The 15,539-nt window shown below is 39.3% G+C and overlaps 1 protein-coding gene across 1 annotated transcript in view; it reads left to right on the plus strand.

Annotated features, from left to right (window-relative positions):
- Positions 1 to 8,063, plus strand: part of grb2b (growth factor receptor-bound protein 2b) — a 34,031-nt gene extending 25,968 nt beyond the window's left edge. The window contains exons 4-6 of the mRNA XM_079253238.1: positions 1,092 to 1,214; positions 3,077 to 3,245; positions 6,005 to 8,063. Of these exons, the coding sequence (XP_079109364.1) occupies positions 1,092 to 1,214; positions 3,077 to 3,245; positions 6,005 to 6,190 (478 nt within the window). The 3' untranslated portion in view covers positions 6,191 to 8,063. The remainder of the gene's footprint in view (positions 1 to 1,091; positions 1,215 to 3,076; positions 3,246 to 6,004) is intronic.
- The last annotated feature ends 7,476 nt before the right edge of the window (positions 8,064 to 15,539 follow it).

Consider the following 15,539-nt stretch of genomic DNA (forward strand, 5'->3'; position numbering starts at 1 on the left):
AGGCGCCACTACATCTCAGCACACACAGCTAGCCTTACATAGCAAGTCACAACGGAGTATGGCTCAGCACCAAAACCACTCATTTCTGTTTGTACACAGATCCCCCTCCACCCCACCCCCAGTCTAACAATGACTGTGTTTTGTGAAGAGTGCTCATGTTCATGCAGAGATCTGAGAGAGTGGTAGAGCAATCAGTGTATGTCTGTGTATGTTACTGATAGCAGTGGCAGCTGTTCTCTTGTTACTCTGGCTCCATTAATTGCTCTCCTATCACTTTTATCAAACAGGGAAAGAGACGGACTGTGCAGACTCTGTGTCCTGCCAAACACTAATACAAAGTGAATTAAGAGTTGGCCCTTTCATTTCATTACTGATCCCAACCTGCCATCTTCAGGTTCACTTGCTTTGTCTTTCACTTATTCTCTCCATCTGGGGGTTTGTTACACTGATTTAGTAGCATCTAAAGATGACCGGATGCCATTCTGAGGTGATGGAAATAGAGGTGTCTCCTTCTCACATTCTGAACCTTGACAAGAAATTTAAAAAAAAAAAAAAAGGACATTTTTTCCCAGTGTGATGATATAAACAAATGTATCAAAGCATATATTTGTTTTTTGTTACTGGAACGTGGCTGAAATTGGCTGATGACTTATCTACTTCCCTGTCTGTGGATCAACGGCGTCGTCTCCCTCACATGACTGATCCGTCACTGTTACCGCGTCACTTTAACAGTTCCTACTGACTTTATGGAGTTTTAACTGCTCACATGTCCATTGTTGGGTGCAGGTTTTAACAAGTTTCCCAAGTTTGATGAGAGAGAGAGAGAGAGAGAGTTAGAGTAGATGTAGCTCCATGACTGTCTTCTTTAGGCAGCTTGATGATCAGTGGTTAGAACTTTTCTCTACCCACTTTCTGCACCTGTTGGCCAGCAGGGTGTTTGTGGGAAGTCTGTAACCTCTCATCGCATCTTCCTTTCAGTTTCCTGCCTCAGTCTTTATGAGCTGCTACAGTTGTTTAAACAAGATATTGTTGATTTTTAATCACTGTAGTCAACTCACATGTAAATGTGTTTGTCGTGTGCGTTTCCACAGGTGGTTCTTTGGGAAGATTCCTCGCGCCAAAGCAGAGGAGATGCTAAACAAACAGAGGCACGATGGGGCTTTCCTCATCAGAGAGAGCGAGAGTGCACCGGGGGACTTCTCCCTCTCTGTGAAGTAAGTAACGCCTCTCATTCATCACAAATGGGGAAAACATTCGTCACTCCGTTTCCTGTGAATATAGTCTGACTTCATCATTACATATTATTGGTGCAGTTTCCTCACATCTGATCAGGTTATGTTTCCATGCTTGGTATGTTTGAGTCATCACTCTGGGGGGGTTTCAGGGATGCCCTCCTGTGACCAGCTTTTTCCAGTAATAATTTGTGCTGGTGTTGATTATCATCGCTTGATTTTTGCAGACACATACAAGCTTCATTTCCTCTTATCTTTGTTCTTTCTTTGGGTATAAAGATTACAGGGTACATGTAAAGTTGATGGAAAGATATGAATCTTAATTACAGCCTGAACTGCCCTGTTTCCAGTTAGTAAGCTTGTATAAAACGCCAGTCTGCCGATTCATTTGACTAAAACTTATTAGCCGTCAGAGACGCACCTGTTGATAACTGAGATTTGTGTCTATTAAGCTATGGTTGGTAATGTGGCTCAGAGACATTATTTTTTTACTCTGGGTGAAGTGGTTCCTCGTCCTGATAGTAGTCTGTCCATGTTGTAACCATGGACCAAAAGAAATATAGTTAGACCCCTCAGTTTACTGTAAATCTGTAAGATATCTGACCAATCCAAACGTTCGTGCTGAATTGAAGTTGTTAATTTCTTATATTTTGTAAGCTTCTTTTCCCGGTTCCCCTCCTCCCTCTCCCACAGCGCATACCTGATACCCTGCATATAAAGTAGTGTGTTAGGATGAAAATACAAAGTAGTGAAGAAGAAACTTGGAAGACAAACGTGGCTGAGAAAATGCAGGAAGGATTTCCCGACCCGGCTCGGTTTATTTGCCTCCTCCTGCTAAACAGCAGAGGAAAAGAAAATCGTTGGTGGAAAAAGCTGCAAACTAGAAAAACACTCAGAGAGCAAAAACCTCCGCCAAGGACTTTAAAAAGTTCCTGGATCCAAACGGTGATCCGGATCACCACCAAAATTAAATCACTTCTTCCTTTCACATTTCCAACAACTCCTAAAATATTTCATTAAAATCCATCCATAACTTTTTGACTTATCTTGAACACGACCAGATAAACGTCGGTAAAAACATCACCTCCTTGGCGGAGGTAAGAAAAAAGCCTCGGATCACGCAAGGAGCAGAACCAGAGGGGGAGGAGCCAAGACAGGGCGCCACTTTCACATCTTGCTAGCTGCCCAATATTACCTACCCCAGCTTTAAACTAGGGAATCACGATACCAGTATCAGTATCGGCTCAAAGCCATGCATGTGTACTCGTAATTGGTATTAATAAAAGTGTACCGATACCACAACCGATACCTGATACCACACTAGTCAAGCCAGAGCAGATGTGTTTAATGACATGCTTCGGACATGTTTTAAAAGAAATAAATGCCTTGAATGTTAAAATGTGACATTTTTGTTCCACTAAAAGCGAGATCTTTGTTTCAAAACCACACATTTATAGTTGTATTTAGGTAAAATCTGCCAAATCAGAATAAAACTTGTTGAAATTGTTAGATCTGTAATGATATTATATTACTATCTGTGAGGTAACTTCAGAGAGGATGGGTCATTTATTACAACCTAATGAAATCTTATACAGTTATAACAGCAATAATAACCATAGTCACAAAAATGTTCACATAAACAGATTTGGTATCGGCAGATATTGGTATCGGTAGATATTCAAATTTCAGATATCTGCATCGGATCAGAACTCCCAAAAAGGTGATTGGTGCACCCCTAATTTATACATGTGCTCCATACAAACTGTAAAGGTACTTTTTTATTTCATGCTTGTAACTTCTCAGGATTTTCTGCTGATAGTTTTCTTTCTCTCCTAAATCTTCAGATTTGGAAATGATGTTCAGCACTTCAAGGTTCTTCGCGACGGAGCCGGAAAGTATTTCCTATGGGTTGTGAAGTTTAACTCCCTCAATGAGTTGGTGGAATACCACCGCACCACCTCAGTCTCCCGTAATCAGCAAATCTTTCTGCGAGATATCGAGCAGGTCGCCCAGGTAAGAGCTCACTCGGTCACACAAAAGACACAAAAGAAGAGCAAAACATTTCCCTCCTCTGGATGGTGTCGCATTTTAAATGATGTAGATTTGAACATTCATGTCATGATGGCTTTTAGAAACTTGCAGCGCCTTGCATTTAAATATTTGCCCCCCCCCACTCACTCATGTAGCTAGAAGTAGTTAGGGTAACCACACGCATACATGTTGCAGAACTTACCCATGGCAGTGTGACTATAAGAAGTTATTGATATTTGATAGCAAGAAAAAACTTGATCATCATCAAAGAAGAAAAAAATCTACAAGAGTGCAACAGTCTGGATTTTATGGATTCCTTTGTAGCCTTTAAGCTGCAATCAGAGCTCACTTGACCACACTTACTGCTTTTAATGGAAGAATACCTAGTGCTTGGAAGAGCAATAAAATAAATGAGGCAATGCATAAAGTCTAGAATATTTACCTGAACATAAAAAGTTACATGCATCACATTAACAAACGGTCATCCTGAGTCTGTACTGCAGCAACCACAAGCCACAAAAAATGAAGTTCGTAACTCGCTCAGGTTGTTTGACACTTCATGCAGCTCTTATTGGGAAAAACAAACCCAAGTGCAAATACCAGTGAAGTTTGTTGTTGGTAAATTCAACTGGTCACCAGGAAAAACATTAATAGTAATGAGAATCAGTGATGTGAACCGTGATGTGAACCCACAGTGTTGTTTTCAGTCAGTGTGCCAGTGGCCACATGATTAAGGTAGTAATTATTTATTTGTGGTGTTATATTTATACGTGTAAAAAGATGGATAGATAAATCGGTAAGTGGATGGATGGATAGATAGATGCAGAGTACGGATGTGAATCTAGCAATAATTCAAGAGTCAATTCCATTCTGATTTTTGGGGTGACAATTCTATACAGAATCTGTTCTCGATTCAAACACATTTTTTGGTTAATTTAAGTTACAAAAGGTGCCAATTTCTAAAGTAACTTCATTCTTCTAAAAGCCACAAAGAACTTAGAAATTATTCGGGCTGATTCAATTTAAATTGCGACACATAAAAAACTTTTTTTTACTCGTCATTTTTCTTAATTTCATTTAGGAAAAAACAACACAGCAGCCAGACCATAATTCTGCTGCTATAATGCACAAGGGGACAAGTAAAAAGATCAATAAAAACAATAAAAATGACAAAAATATTATTGATTCTTTTTATTTATTTGAAGAAAAAAAAACTTTTTAACAAAAATATGTATTTTAAAATTGTGAAGTAAAGGATCACTTTTTTTTTTTCTCCATTCGATTCCCCACACCTAATAGATAGATTAGATAGATGCATGCATTTATACATACATGCAGATACACACACACACACACACGCACACATTTATTTATTTATGCATGTGTATATGTGTGTGTGTGTGTGTGTATGTGTATGTATGTATGTATGTGTATGTATGTATGTGTATATATGTATGTATGTGTATATATGTATGTATGTGTATATATGTATATGTATGTGTATATATGTATATATATATGTATATATATATATGTATATGTATATAATATACACACACATAAAAACCTACTTTTCTTTTGTGAAGAAGTTTCTGACCAAGAGGTCATAAGAAGTTGCAAATGCAAGCTATTTATTCTGTCAAATTATGCTTACCATCTACCATCCAGACACCTATGATCCAGTTCTGAGTCAGCATGCCAGCGTTCATGCTGCAGTTCAGGATGAACCAGCCTGACCGTGGCAAATGGCTTATCACTCAGGATATTCTTCATTTTATAAAACCTCCCACACATATTTAATTTCACCTACACCTTCGTAGCTGAGCATCGTAGGAGGAGGACAGAGAAGACTGAAATGACGTTAGCTGTGGTGAAGCTGTAGACATAAAAGAGGAGATTCTGTAGGCAAGAAAAGGAAGACCTGAGTGAAAGTAGATGTGTGTTTGTGGAAGATGGTGGGAGGGAACTGCGAGGTTGCACCTGCGTTACAAAACACTGTGCAGTGCAACATTAATCTTCTATTATAGGTTGGTTTTGTTCCAGGTTTAATTTGTCTTCTACGTTTTGAAGAACAAAATCCTTAAAAGTCCACTGGATAGCAGGCGCTTCGAAGCACTTTCACTTATATCATCAGCAGGTTTTCAGCTACAGTAGTGTGTAACTGGGGGGTAAATAATGATCGATAGCTTACCCTCCATTCGCTCCTACAAGGTCTGCAACCCAGCTGGTTGTCCATGTATTCCTGCTTCAACATACCTGAGTCAAATTAAATAGTTCTATCAGGTTCTGCACAGTGATTCATGAACTGGAGTCAGCTGTGTTGGAGCAGAGACACATGGAAAACCTGCTGGATTGCAGCCCGTGTAGGACCACAGTGACTAGCCCTGCTTTTAGGTCAGTTTTCCAGACATTTACATCCCGTCCAGGAGGTTTACAGTATGACTATATATAATAAATCTATGATTACACCATTATTTATTGTGCTTTCCTAACAAACTAAGATAATTAAAAGACCAAAAACATTAAAAAAAAAATAATCATGGAGTTTTAAAAACCACAACATTATAGTCAGACATGACCTCATATGACGGTGTTATACTCTGGTTTAGTCCAGTAAGCCTACATGTTAAATACCAGAGCTACCAGTATATTTAATCATTTTCCTCTCCATCCTGCTTATGTTCATCACTAACGCGTCCTGCAATCTTGTCTCTGTCCCCCCCCCGTCCCCCCCCCTTCAGCATCCCACATATGTGCAAGCGCTCTTCGACTTCGATCCCCAGGAGGAAGGCGAGCTGGGTTTCAGACGCGGCGACTTCATCCAAGTCCTTGACAACTCCGATCCCAACTGGTGGAAAGGAGCGTGCCACGGTCAAACGGGCATGTTCCCCCGCAACTACGTCACACCTGTTAACCGGAACATGTAAACAGTCAGACCATGTCAACAACAACCACAAACGGCAAACCGTCACCGCCACCATTATCATCATTGTTCTTGATCTCATCATCCCCGACTGCCCTCCCCCTCCTCCTCCTCCTCCCCCTCCCCCTCCTCCCAGTCCAGCCCCTGTATCTCTCTTGGCCATCCCACAATAACCGGAAGAACGCGAACCAGCTGAAAGAGAGAAACAGGAGTAGTGATGTAGGCGTCGCTGTGTGGGTGGCAGCTGAGCAGAAATCCACTTTTCATTTGTCCGGAGAATGTTCGCCTCCCTGCTGAACGCCTCAGCGAGGACTGAACCGTCTCTGAGGGAAAGCTAAACACAGAAACTCAAAGCAAAACGCACCAAGCGTGAAGATAACCAAATGATCCGACCGCTCCCACAGCTGCTTCTGTCTTCTCCACTTCTTAACATTCTGCCTTTCGTTTGTTCTCTTTCTTTGCCGCATGTTATTTTAAGAACTTTATTGAATTGCCTCCTGATCAGTCCTAACTGTTTTAAAAGAAAAAGATTAAAAAAAAAAAAAAAAAAAAAAAGAGGAAATGCTTTTAAAAATGTATTAATAATGAAAAAAGAAAAAAAAAAAAAAGAAGTGATGCCATCAACAACACATTAAATTTCCACGTTTAAGACCGTTGGCACGTGAGCATTGTACATCAGCCGCTGGCTGTATAAAAGAATCAAGTATAGAGAGAATCCATTTTTTTAAGAATATATATTATATATTTGTATGTTTGTCTGTTTTACCGCTCATCACAAATTCTGTTTTTCCATTTGTAAATTATGTTCAATCTTCTATTAGTCTGGGTAAGACCTCGTAGCTCTAGAATGTGATGAATTGTCGGTCAAGTTTTGTTTTTGTTTTTTTGTTGTTTTGTTTTTGTTTTATCTGAAGTGGCGGATAAAACAGCACGACGTGTAAGACACCACAAGTCCCAGTCTGAAGTTTCTCTTGTTTATGATCCAAATGCCGTCTAGTCAGTTCTCTAAAGAAAAACTAATCCTGTCAAGAAGTTCATGTTGACCAGCAAGTAGAGCCAAATGCTGCAAAAAAAAATCTGTCTCATGGATCCCTGTTTTGTTGTTTTTGTTTTGTTTTTTGTTTTTTTAAGCCGATATATTTACCTGGGCAGTGAATGTAGCTGACTGAATCTAACAGGCAAACATGAGGGAAGCACGGTCGGAGAACTGAACCACACAACCACGCAAGGGATTTTTACAAGACATGCTGAAGTAGTGATGTTGTAATTGGCTTGGAAGCAGATGGGTGGAAGAGGATGTGTACAGGTAGTTAACCTCCATATTCAGACACATTTAAAGACATGCATGCAGACGCTCTCCTCCTCGCTACACCCGCTCGTAGCGACGGAGGCTGACTTCAGATAATCACATTGTGTAATCACCAGTGCAGATCAGCAGCTGGCGCAGATTTAACAGCTCAGAAAACTGAGAGATTGTCTTTTATGATAAAAGTTGAGAGATCAGCTCAAAAAGATGTAAAAGTTTTTGGGTTTTTTTTTTTTCTTTTTCAAACATGTAGACTTCTGTTCCGGTCCAGTGTGTAATTGTTTACTGTGTTTTATTGGTTTCTTGTTCTCTCTGGATAGTGCCTTTCTCTCTGGTGTTTCAGTGTCTCCGACCTGCTACTTTGAGCCCCCCCCCTCCCGTCCTCTCTAAACCCTGCCCCACCTTCCTTCCTCCCTTTTTTTGGGGCCTGCTAGTCCTGCAGTGAGGAAAAAAAAAAACCCTGTAAATAATCCCAGTCCCATCTGACAGTACTCATCCTCGCCCTCCTCCTACATCCACCCGCATCACCTTTGCCCTCATCAACATTGGAACTTTTTTATTTAAGTGTCTCACCTCGTCTTACCTAATGATACCGTTTTGTTTTTTTGCTTTTCTTTTTTGTTTTGTTTTTTTGCTTCTTTTTTTTTTTTTTTTTTTTTTTTTTTTTGTTTTCAATTAATAAAATGCAATTATTAAAAAGTTGTGTTTATGTGGTCTTTGTGATCGCTAACTGGCTGAAATATTGAGACTCTTGGGTTTTTTTTTTTAGCCAACAGAAAGAGCTGTTAGGTTGTTTTCTTTTTCTTTTTACAAATACATCAATACTCTGATTACGATGTTTACATGACTTACTAACACGGTCCAGAAACAAAGTCTCCACCCGGATTTAACGACGCAAACAGGTTAAGCGTCTCCCGCTGGATAATTACAGCACGGATGAATGTGTTTCAGCTGGCAACAAGCGACTTCATTCTGATGCAGCAAATAGCTTCTCATTTCTTTAACAACTATGTCAGGAGACACATCCTCTGGTTGTGGAGGAGATGCTAATCTGGAAGGACTGAAGTTGTTGGTATCAAGCAAAAAAATAAACTACTACAGCTGGGTTAAAATCTGTTAAAATGAATAATTGGGGAAGAATCCTGAAGGAAGAGCTTGAAAATCTTAAATGATGGTGGTTGTTAATTACTTATGATGCTTGGTGAAATCAAAGCATTGACGAAAATCAAGAACTCAGGGCTGTTTAACAGTGAAAGAACATTTCCACATGTCCAAGTGAAGAGAAGTTGAGCGTTTGGGACTAAACAGCTGTGAAGCCATAAGAAAAGCACTAATCGGTGAGGATAATCAGGGAAAAAAGGCTTTAAAATGCTGAGAAGCAGAAAGATTCAAGTGTGGAGCAATGGAAGAAGATCATGTGGTCTGAGGAGGAGCATCGGGGTAAGAAGATTCTACCATCATGCCTACTGTACAAGATGTCGGGGGCGGTCTATCATCTGGAGTCGGTCAGGTCCGAACCATGTCAGCTGACTACCAAAATATAATGAATGACCACCTTATTTCATCAACGGATTGCTTTCTTCCCTGATGGCACGGCCATATTCCAAGTCCCAGGATTCATCAGCATTGGAGAAAATATTCCATTTGTGTTCCTGTGTTCATTACAGACCATCTCCAAAGTTACATACACTGAATGATTGTCCCCACACAGTCTTCCATTTTCCTCTGAAGGCCTCAGTCAGGTTTGCTTTGCATTTCAGACTTCAGGTTCCAGCGACACAGAACTAAATAATCAGCATTATTGTGCAGACCACTAGAAATATCGTCCTTGTATGGTGCCCAAACTTTTGGCTTCCATGGGCCAAACTGAAAATGATCCAGTGAGCCACGGGCCAAAGACTGCAGCTTTAAGGATGAAACATGAAAAAATGTTATTTTTAATTATTGTTCAACAGCAATTTTTATTTGCCCAGATTTTTCCTATCTGGGCAAATAAAATGTTACATAAAAATTAATATGGCAATAGAACAATAAAGCCATTGTTAGAGGGGTAAGAAACAATATTTACAGCTACTAAACTGCAACCAAGTGCAACATGTCAACAACCAGAAACAGTGCATGTGGAACAAGGCAAGTTGTTACTTAGTGGAAAACATGAAGTTGATCTTTGGATATTACCAGTCTCTCCATGTTGGGTTGCACCTGGCTCACTGACAAGGTCAGTCAGGGTCCCTCTGAGTCTGGTCTTATTGGGGTTCATGACACTGAAAGTGTCTTTTCATCATGCTCTGTAGGGCATTAATATAAACAATGACTTAAGGGCCAAAAGCAAAGTGCTGGCGGGCCGATTTTGGCCCATGGGCCCCACTTTGGGCACCCCTGGTCTAAAGGGGTTTTTTTTCAGCCATCCTGCTCTTAACAAACAAAACATCAAAAACAAACAAGGTGATTTCTTAAAAAGAAATCACCTGCAGCAATCAGACTTTGCCTCATTGTCAAGTCCTCAGTTTGTTTCTACCAGATGTCATGAAAACCTAAGTATGACATTATTATAGTGATTTAGGGCTTTATATATCTTTTCACTATCAGACTGTTTTCTCTACATAAATTATTCTAAAAATCTCACCACCCCATGGAGAAGGCTTAAGCAGTGTCTTTTTACACTTAAATATCTTTAAACATATTTGTATGGAAATGCATTTTAATATGAGCACAGCCAGAAAAATAAGAATAGCTGTACCATTTATCCCAGTATGAGGATAAAAGTACCTGATGCTGTAGTAAAGGGAAGAAAAAGTCAGGCTGAATTAAAACAAAACAAAACAAAACAATAAAGGGATTAAAATGTAATCATTCAACTGATGTTATTTAAGATTTTTGACTGTTTGAACTGCATGTCCCAATTCAAGTCGTCCCCTGGTGTAGAGTTTGTGTACATTATATAAGTTCAATTCAATTCAATTCAACTTTATTTATATAGCGTCAAATCACGGCAATGCCATCTCAAGACGCTTTACAGACAGAGGGGAAAACATAATGAAGGCCAATTCATAACAGCCTATATAAGGAAACCAACAGATTGAGTTGAGTCCAACTCAATCTCCCATCCTGAGCAAGCACACTGGCAACAGTGGGAAGGAAAAAACTCCCTTTTAACAGGAAGGAAACCTCCGGCAGAACCCGGCTCAGGACAGGCAGCCATCTGCCTCTGCTGTGTGGGGGGAAGAGGACAGAAAGACAACAGACAACAGGAACTGCTACTCCCGGCCAGGGAGACCTGCTGAGACAGGAGACATACATGTTAATGATGCAACACTGTTATGGGGGGGGGGGGTAAAAGAAAGAGATAAAGAGAAAAAGAAAGAAGCTCAGTGTATCAGGAAATGTCCCTCAGCAGTCTAAACCTATAGCAGCATAACTAAGGGATGCTAACCATCCCTAGCTATAGGACTTATCAAAAAGATAAGTCTTCAGCCTAGTCTTAAAGGTGGGGAGGGTGTCTGCTTCCCTAACACTAACTGGGAGCTTATTCCATAAGAGAGGGGCCTGATAACCAAAGGCTCTGCCTCCTGCTCGGCTCTTTGAGACTCTAGGAACCACAAGTAAGCCTGCAGTCTGCGAACGAAGTACTCTACTTGGTATATAAGGAACAATGAGGTCTTTGATATATAGTGGTGCCTGGTTGTGGAGGGCTTTATATGTAAGGAGAAGGATTTTAAATTCTATTCTAGATTCAACAGGCAGCCAATGAAGAGAGGCTAAAACTGGAGAAATATGATCTCTCATGCTGGTTCTGGTCAGGACTCTGGCTGCAGAATTCTGGATCAGCTGAAGGCTTTTCAGGGCATATTTAGGACAGCCCAGTAATAGAGAGTTACAGTAATCTAGTCTCGAAGTAACAAAAGCGTGAACCAGTTTTTCTGCATCACTCTGAGACAGAATGTCCCTAATTTTAGCTATATTACGTAAATGAAAGAAGGCTGTTTTAGTAACCTGCTTAATATGTGGGCCAAAGGACAGGTCAGGGTCAAATATTACTCCAAGGTTTCTCACTGTAGCACTGGAAGCTAAAGTAATGCCATCCAGGTTCATTACAAAACCGGAAAATTTAGCTCTGAGTTTTTCAGATCCAACGAGAATTGCTTCAGTCTTATCTGAGTTTAAGAGGAGAAAATTTCTAGACATCCAAGTCTTTATGTCTATGAGACAATTTTGTAGCCTATTGGGCTGATTTGTTTCATCTGGTTTAAAGGATAAGTATAGTTGAGTATCATCTGCATAACAATGAAAGTTTATTCCATGCTGTCTAATAATTTTGCCTAAAGGGAGCATATATAGCGTGAAGAGTATTGGTCCAAGTACAGAACCTTGAGGAACTCCATGACTTACTGTAGTTTGGGAGGAGGACTTGTCATTTACATGAACGAACTGAAGTCTATCAGATAAATATGATTTAAACCAGCTTAACGCTGTACCTGTAATTCCAATCACCTGTTCTAGTCTTTGTAACAGAATGTTATGATCGACTGTATCAAATGCAGCACTAAGATCAAGCAAGATAAGTACGGACACAAGTCCTTTGTCTGAGGCCATAAGAAGGTCATTAGTAACTTTCACCAATGCTGTCTCAGTACTATGATGAGCTCTAAATCCTGACTGAAACTCCTCGCATAAATTATTTCTGCTCAGGTGGGCATGTAGCTGAGCTGAAACTATTTTCTCCAGAATTTTGGACATAAACGGGAGGTTAGATATAGGTCTATAATTTGCTATCACCTCTGGATCCAGAGATTGCTTTTTAAGTAAAGGCTTGATTACAGCAGTTTTAAATGATTGTGATACATATCCTGTCACTAAAGACATATTGATAAGATTTAGTAGTGATGTATTAATTAAAGGGAAAATGTCCTTAAAGAGGCTCGTTGGCAGAGGGTCTAAGATACAGGTGGATGGTTTAGATGAAGCTATTATTTTAGTTAATTCAGAGGGTTGGACAGGACAGAGACTATTTAGACACAAGTCAGATCCTGGTTCTAAGGATGCTTCGGAGACCACAACAGGCTCAACATTATAGGTAGAAGGAAGAGTATTGTGAATTTGATCTCTAATAGTGTCAATTTTATTCCTGAAAAAATACATGAAATCATCACAGCTAAGTGAGAAAGGAATACATGGCTCCACAGCGCTCCGGCTCCTAGTAAGCCTAGCTACAGTGCTGAAAAGAAACCAAGGGTTGTTTTTGTTTTCCTCTATCAATGATGAATAATAAGCTGTTCTTGCCGTACGTAAGGCTTTTTTGTATACGATTAAACTTTCTTTCCAGGTTAAGTGAGACTCCTCTAGTCCTGATGAACGCCATCTGTTTTCCAAACGCCTTGATGCCTGTTTTAGAGCTCGAAGCTGGGAATTAAACCAGGGAGCCTTCATAATCTTACCTAATTTCTTCTTCTTTAGGGGAGCAACATTATCCAAGGTTGTACGCATTGAAGCTGTTATAGTATCAGCATGTTGATCAATCTGAGCAGGAGTAAGGCTTAAAGGGGGACTCTCAGTCATGCTAACACATGGTAGATGTGAAAAAATTGATTCAATTGATTGTTTAAATTTTGTAATATTATTGTCTGATAAACATCTACTATAGTAGAATTTATTTTTGGTCAGTGAGTAATCAAATAAAGTGAATTCAAAGGTTAACAAGAAGTGATCGGACAAGACAGGGTTTTGAGGAAATACTTTGAGCTTATCAGTCTCAATACCATATGTTAGAACAAGATCAAGAGTGTGACCATGAGAGTGAGTGGCTCCATTGACATTTTGTGAAAACCCAATTGAGTTTAGAATAGAGCTAAAGGAAATGTTTAAACTATCATTTTCAACGTCAACATGAATATTAAAATCACCTAGTACAATGACCTTATCAGTAGTCAGCACTAACTCCGACAAGAGATCAGAGAATTCGGTCAGAAACTCGGAGTAAGGTCCAGGTGGGCGATACACTAATGCTAAAAGGAGCGGTTTCTCTGAATTCCATTTTGGATGAGATAAATTTAATGTCAGGAATTCAAAGGATTTATAGTTAGTTTTGTGCTTAGGATTAATTAAAAATTCTGACTTAAAAATAGCTGCAGCACCTCCTCCTCTGCCTGTAGTTCTAGGAATGTGAAAGTTTAAATAGTTAGCTGGCGTAGCTTCATTAATACTAACATAATCCTCTTGCTGTAACCAGGTTTCCGTAAGACAGAATAAATCAATGTGGTGATCACCTATCAAGTCATTGACTAATAAAGACTTATTTGGGAGGGATCTAATATTCAGTAGGCCACACTTTATTGTCTTATTTTCAGATTTTATTAGATCCATTGTTTTTATTTTTATGAGGTTTTCACGATTAACCCCAGAAGTGTTTTTGTGTTGTTTAATTCTTACTGCTAGAAAGTTGTATAAGGTCGGAATGGGGTTTTGGGTGGGCGGTGGCAGGTGGGAAGCTGCAGAAAAGTGTGTAGGACTACAATTCTGCCTCCTGGTCCCAACCCTGAGTTGTCAATTTAGCTGACTAATAAAAGAGTCCATATTGCTAGATAAGAGAGCGGCTCCATCCAACGTGGGATGGATGCCATCTCTCCTAATAAGACCAGGCTTTCCCCAAAAGGCGCTCCAATTATCTATAAAATTATCTAAAAAAAATTATCTAAAAGTTCTGCTTAGTATTTATTTAGAGCCCGCAAAATGACAATATGGCATTTTTGGAATAAGTCCAAGTCATCAGAGAAGACAAAAAAAAAATAAACAACCCCAAATCAATCCCATTTTTTAGGTACTCAGCTGACCTCATTTATATACAGATGGAACAAGACTTGAACTGATCAGATTTGCTCAGCCTGAGTCACAAGGTGATGTGTAGACTTTAACTGCAGCGTATCTGCAGCAGGTTGGACATGCTTGTATTCATGTCAGAACTGACTCACTCTCATCCTTCCTTCTCTTGAAACAGTATTATACAATAAACCCTAATATTGGACATATTTTTCTAAATAAATACTTCCTATTTGAATATTTTTACACTTAACAAGTACTGCTCAAATCAGTACCTAAATCAAATTAAATTGAACATTTTCTATATAATTCTATTATTATTTTCTTTCTGCTCTTCCTGGTATTTTAGCTTTTTGATGTGATGAAGTGAACCTACTCTGCTTTGTGTCACAGTGAAGAAAACTGAAGTTTGCTCATGTGAGCTAATATTAGCAAACAGGCTTGGAAGGGGCGGGGCTTGAGGGGCGGGGCTGGACGCCTCTGAAATCTGATTTGACGTCACAGGTTGTACCTCGGATGATTGACAGGTCACTAGAAGACGACAGAAACGTCTTTCCCACAGTCAATGGTCTTTCCAGACACGCATGAATCAACAGCGTCATTAAACCAGTTTGAAGTAAGCTTTAAAGTAGTTTGCAAATTGTTCATACTTTGAAAATATTTAGATTTGGCTGCATAATCATAAATAAAATATTTTTGTTGCCGTGCAAATGCAACTAATGTTATGAAAGCTGATATTAAATGTTAGTAAGTAGCTACATAGCAGTAGTAATCTAAGTATATGGTAGCGATAGAATGGTGTTAAGATAATGTGAGACAACTGTGTAATATTTAGTTTTCAATGAGAGCATTTAGTATAGTACACATCAACTCAGTTAACTGAGATTTACACATTGGAGCTGAAAGTAAACAATAGAAATGCAGACAGAGTGCCTCAATATGCAAGTTACTTTGCACAAACTGAGCTAGTTAAAGGGATGAAGTTTATTTTTAAAAGGAAGATTTTAAGTAAAACAGCATGAAAATGTGGAGAAATATGGAACCTGTCTTATTTTGTACAGGAAGATGTAACAAAGAAGAGGAAGGGAGGTATTTCTTGCTTTTTTCTTTTTATTTTTTATGTGAATTTTAAAAAAAAAAAAAAAGAGAGAGAGAGAGAGAGAGAGAAGGGAAATATTTCTGAAACTTTTGTAAAGAGGCAGGGCTGGATTAAAAGTGCACAGGTACCTGGGCC

The sequence above is a fragment of the Telmatherina bonti genome, assembly GCF_933228915.1.
Source record: "Telmatherina bonti genome assembly, chromosome: 14".
NCBI lineage: Eukaryota > Metazoa > Chordata > Actinopteri > Atheriniformes > Telmatherinidae > Telmatherina > Telmatherina bonti.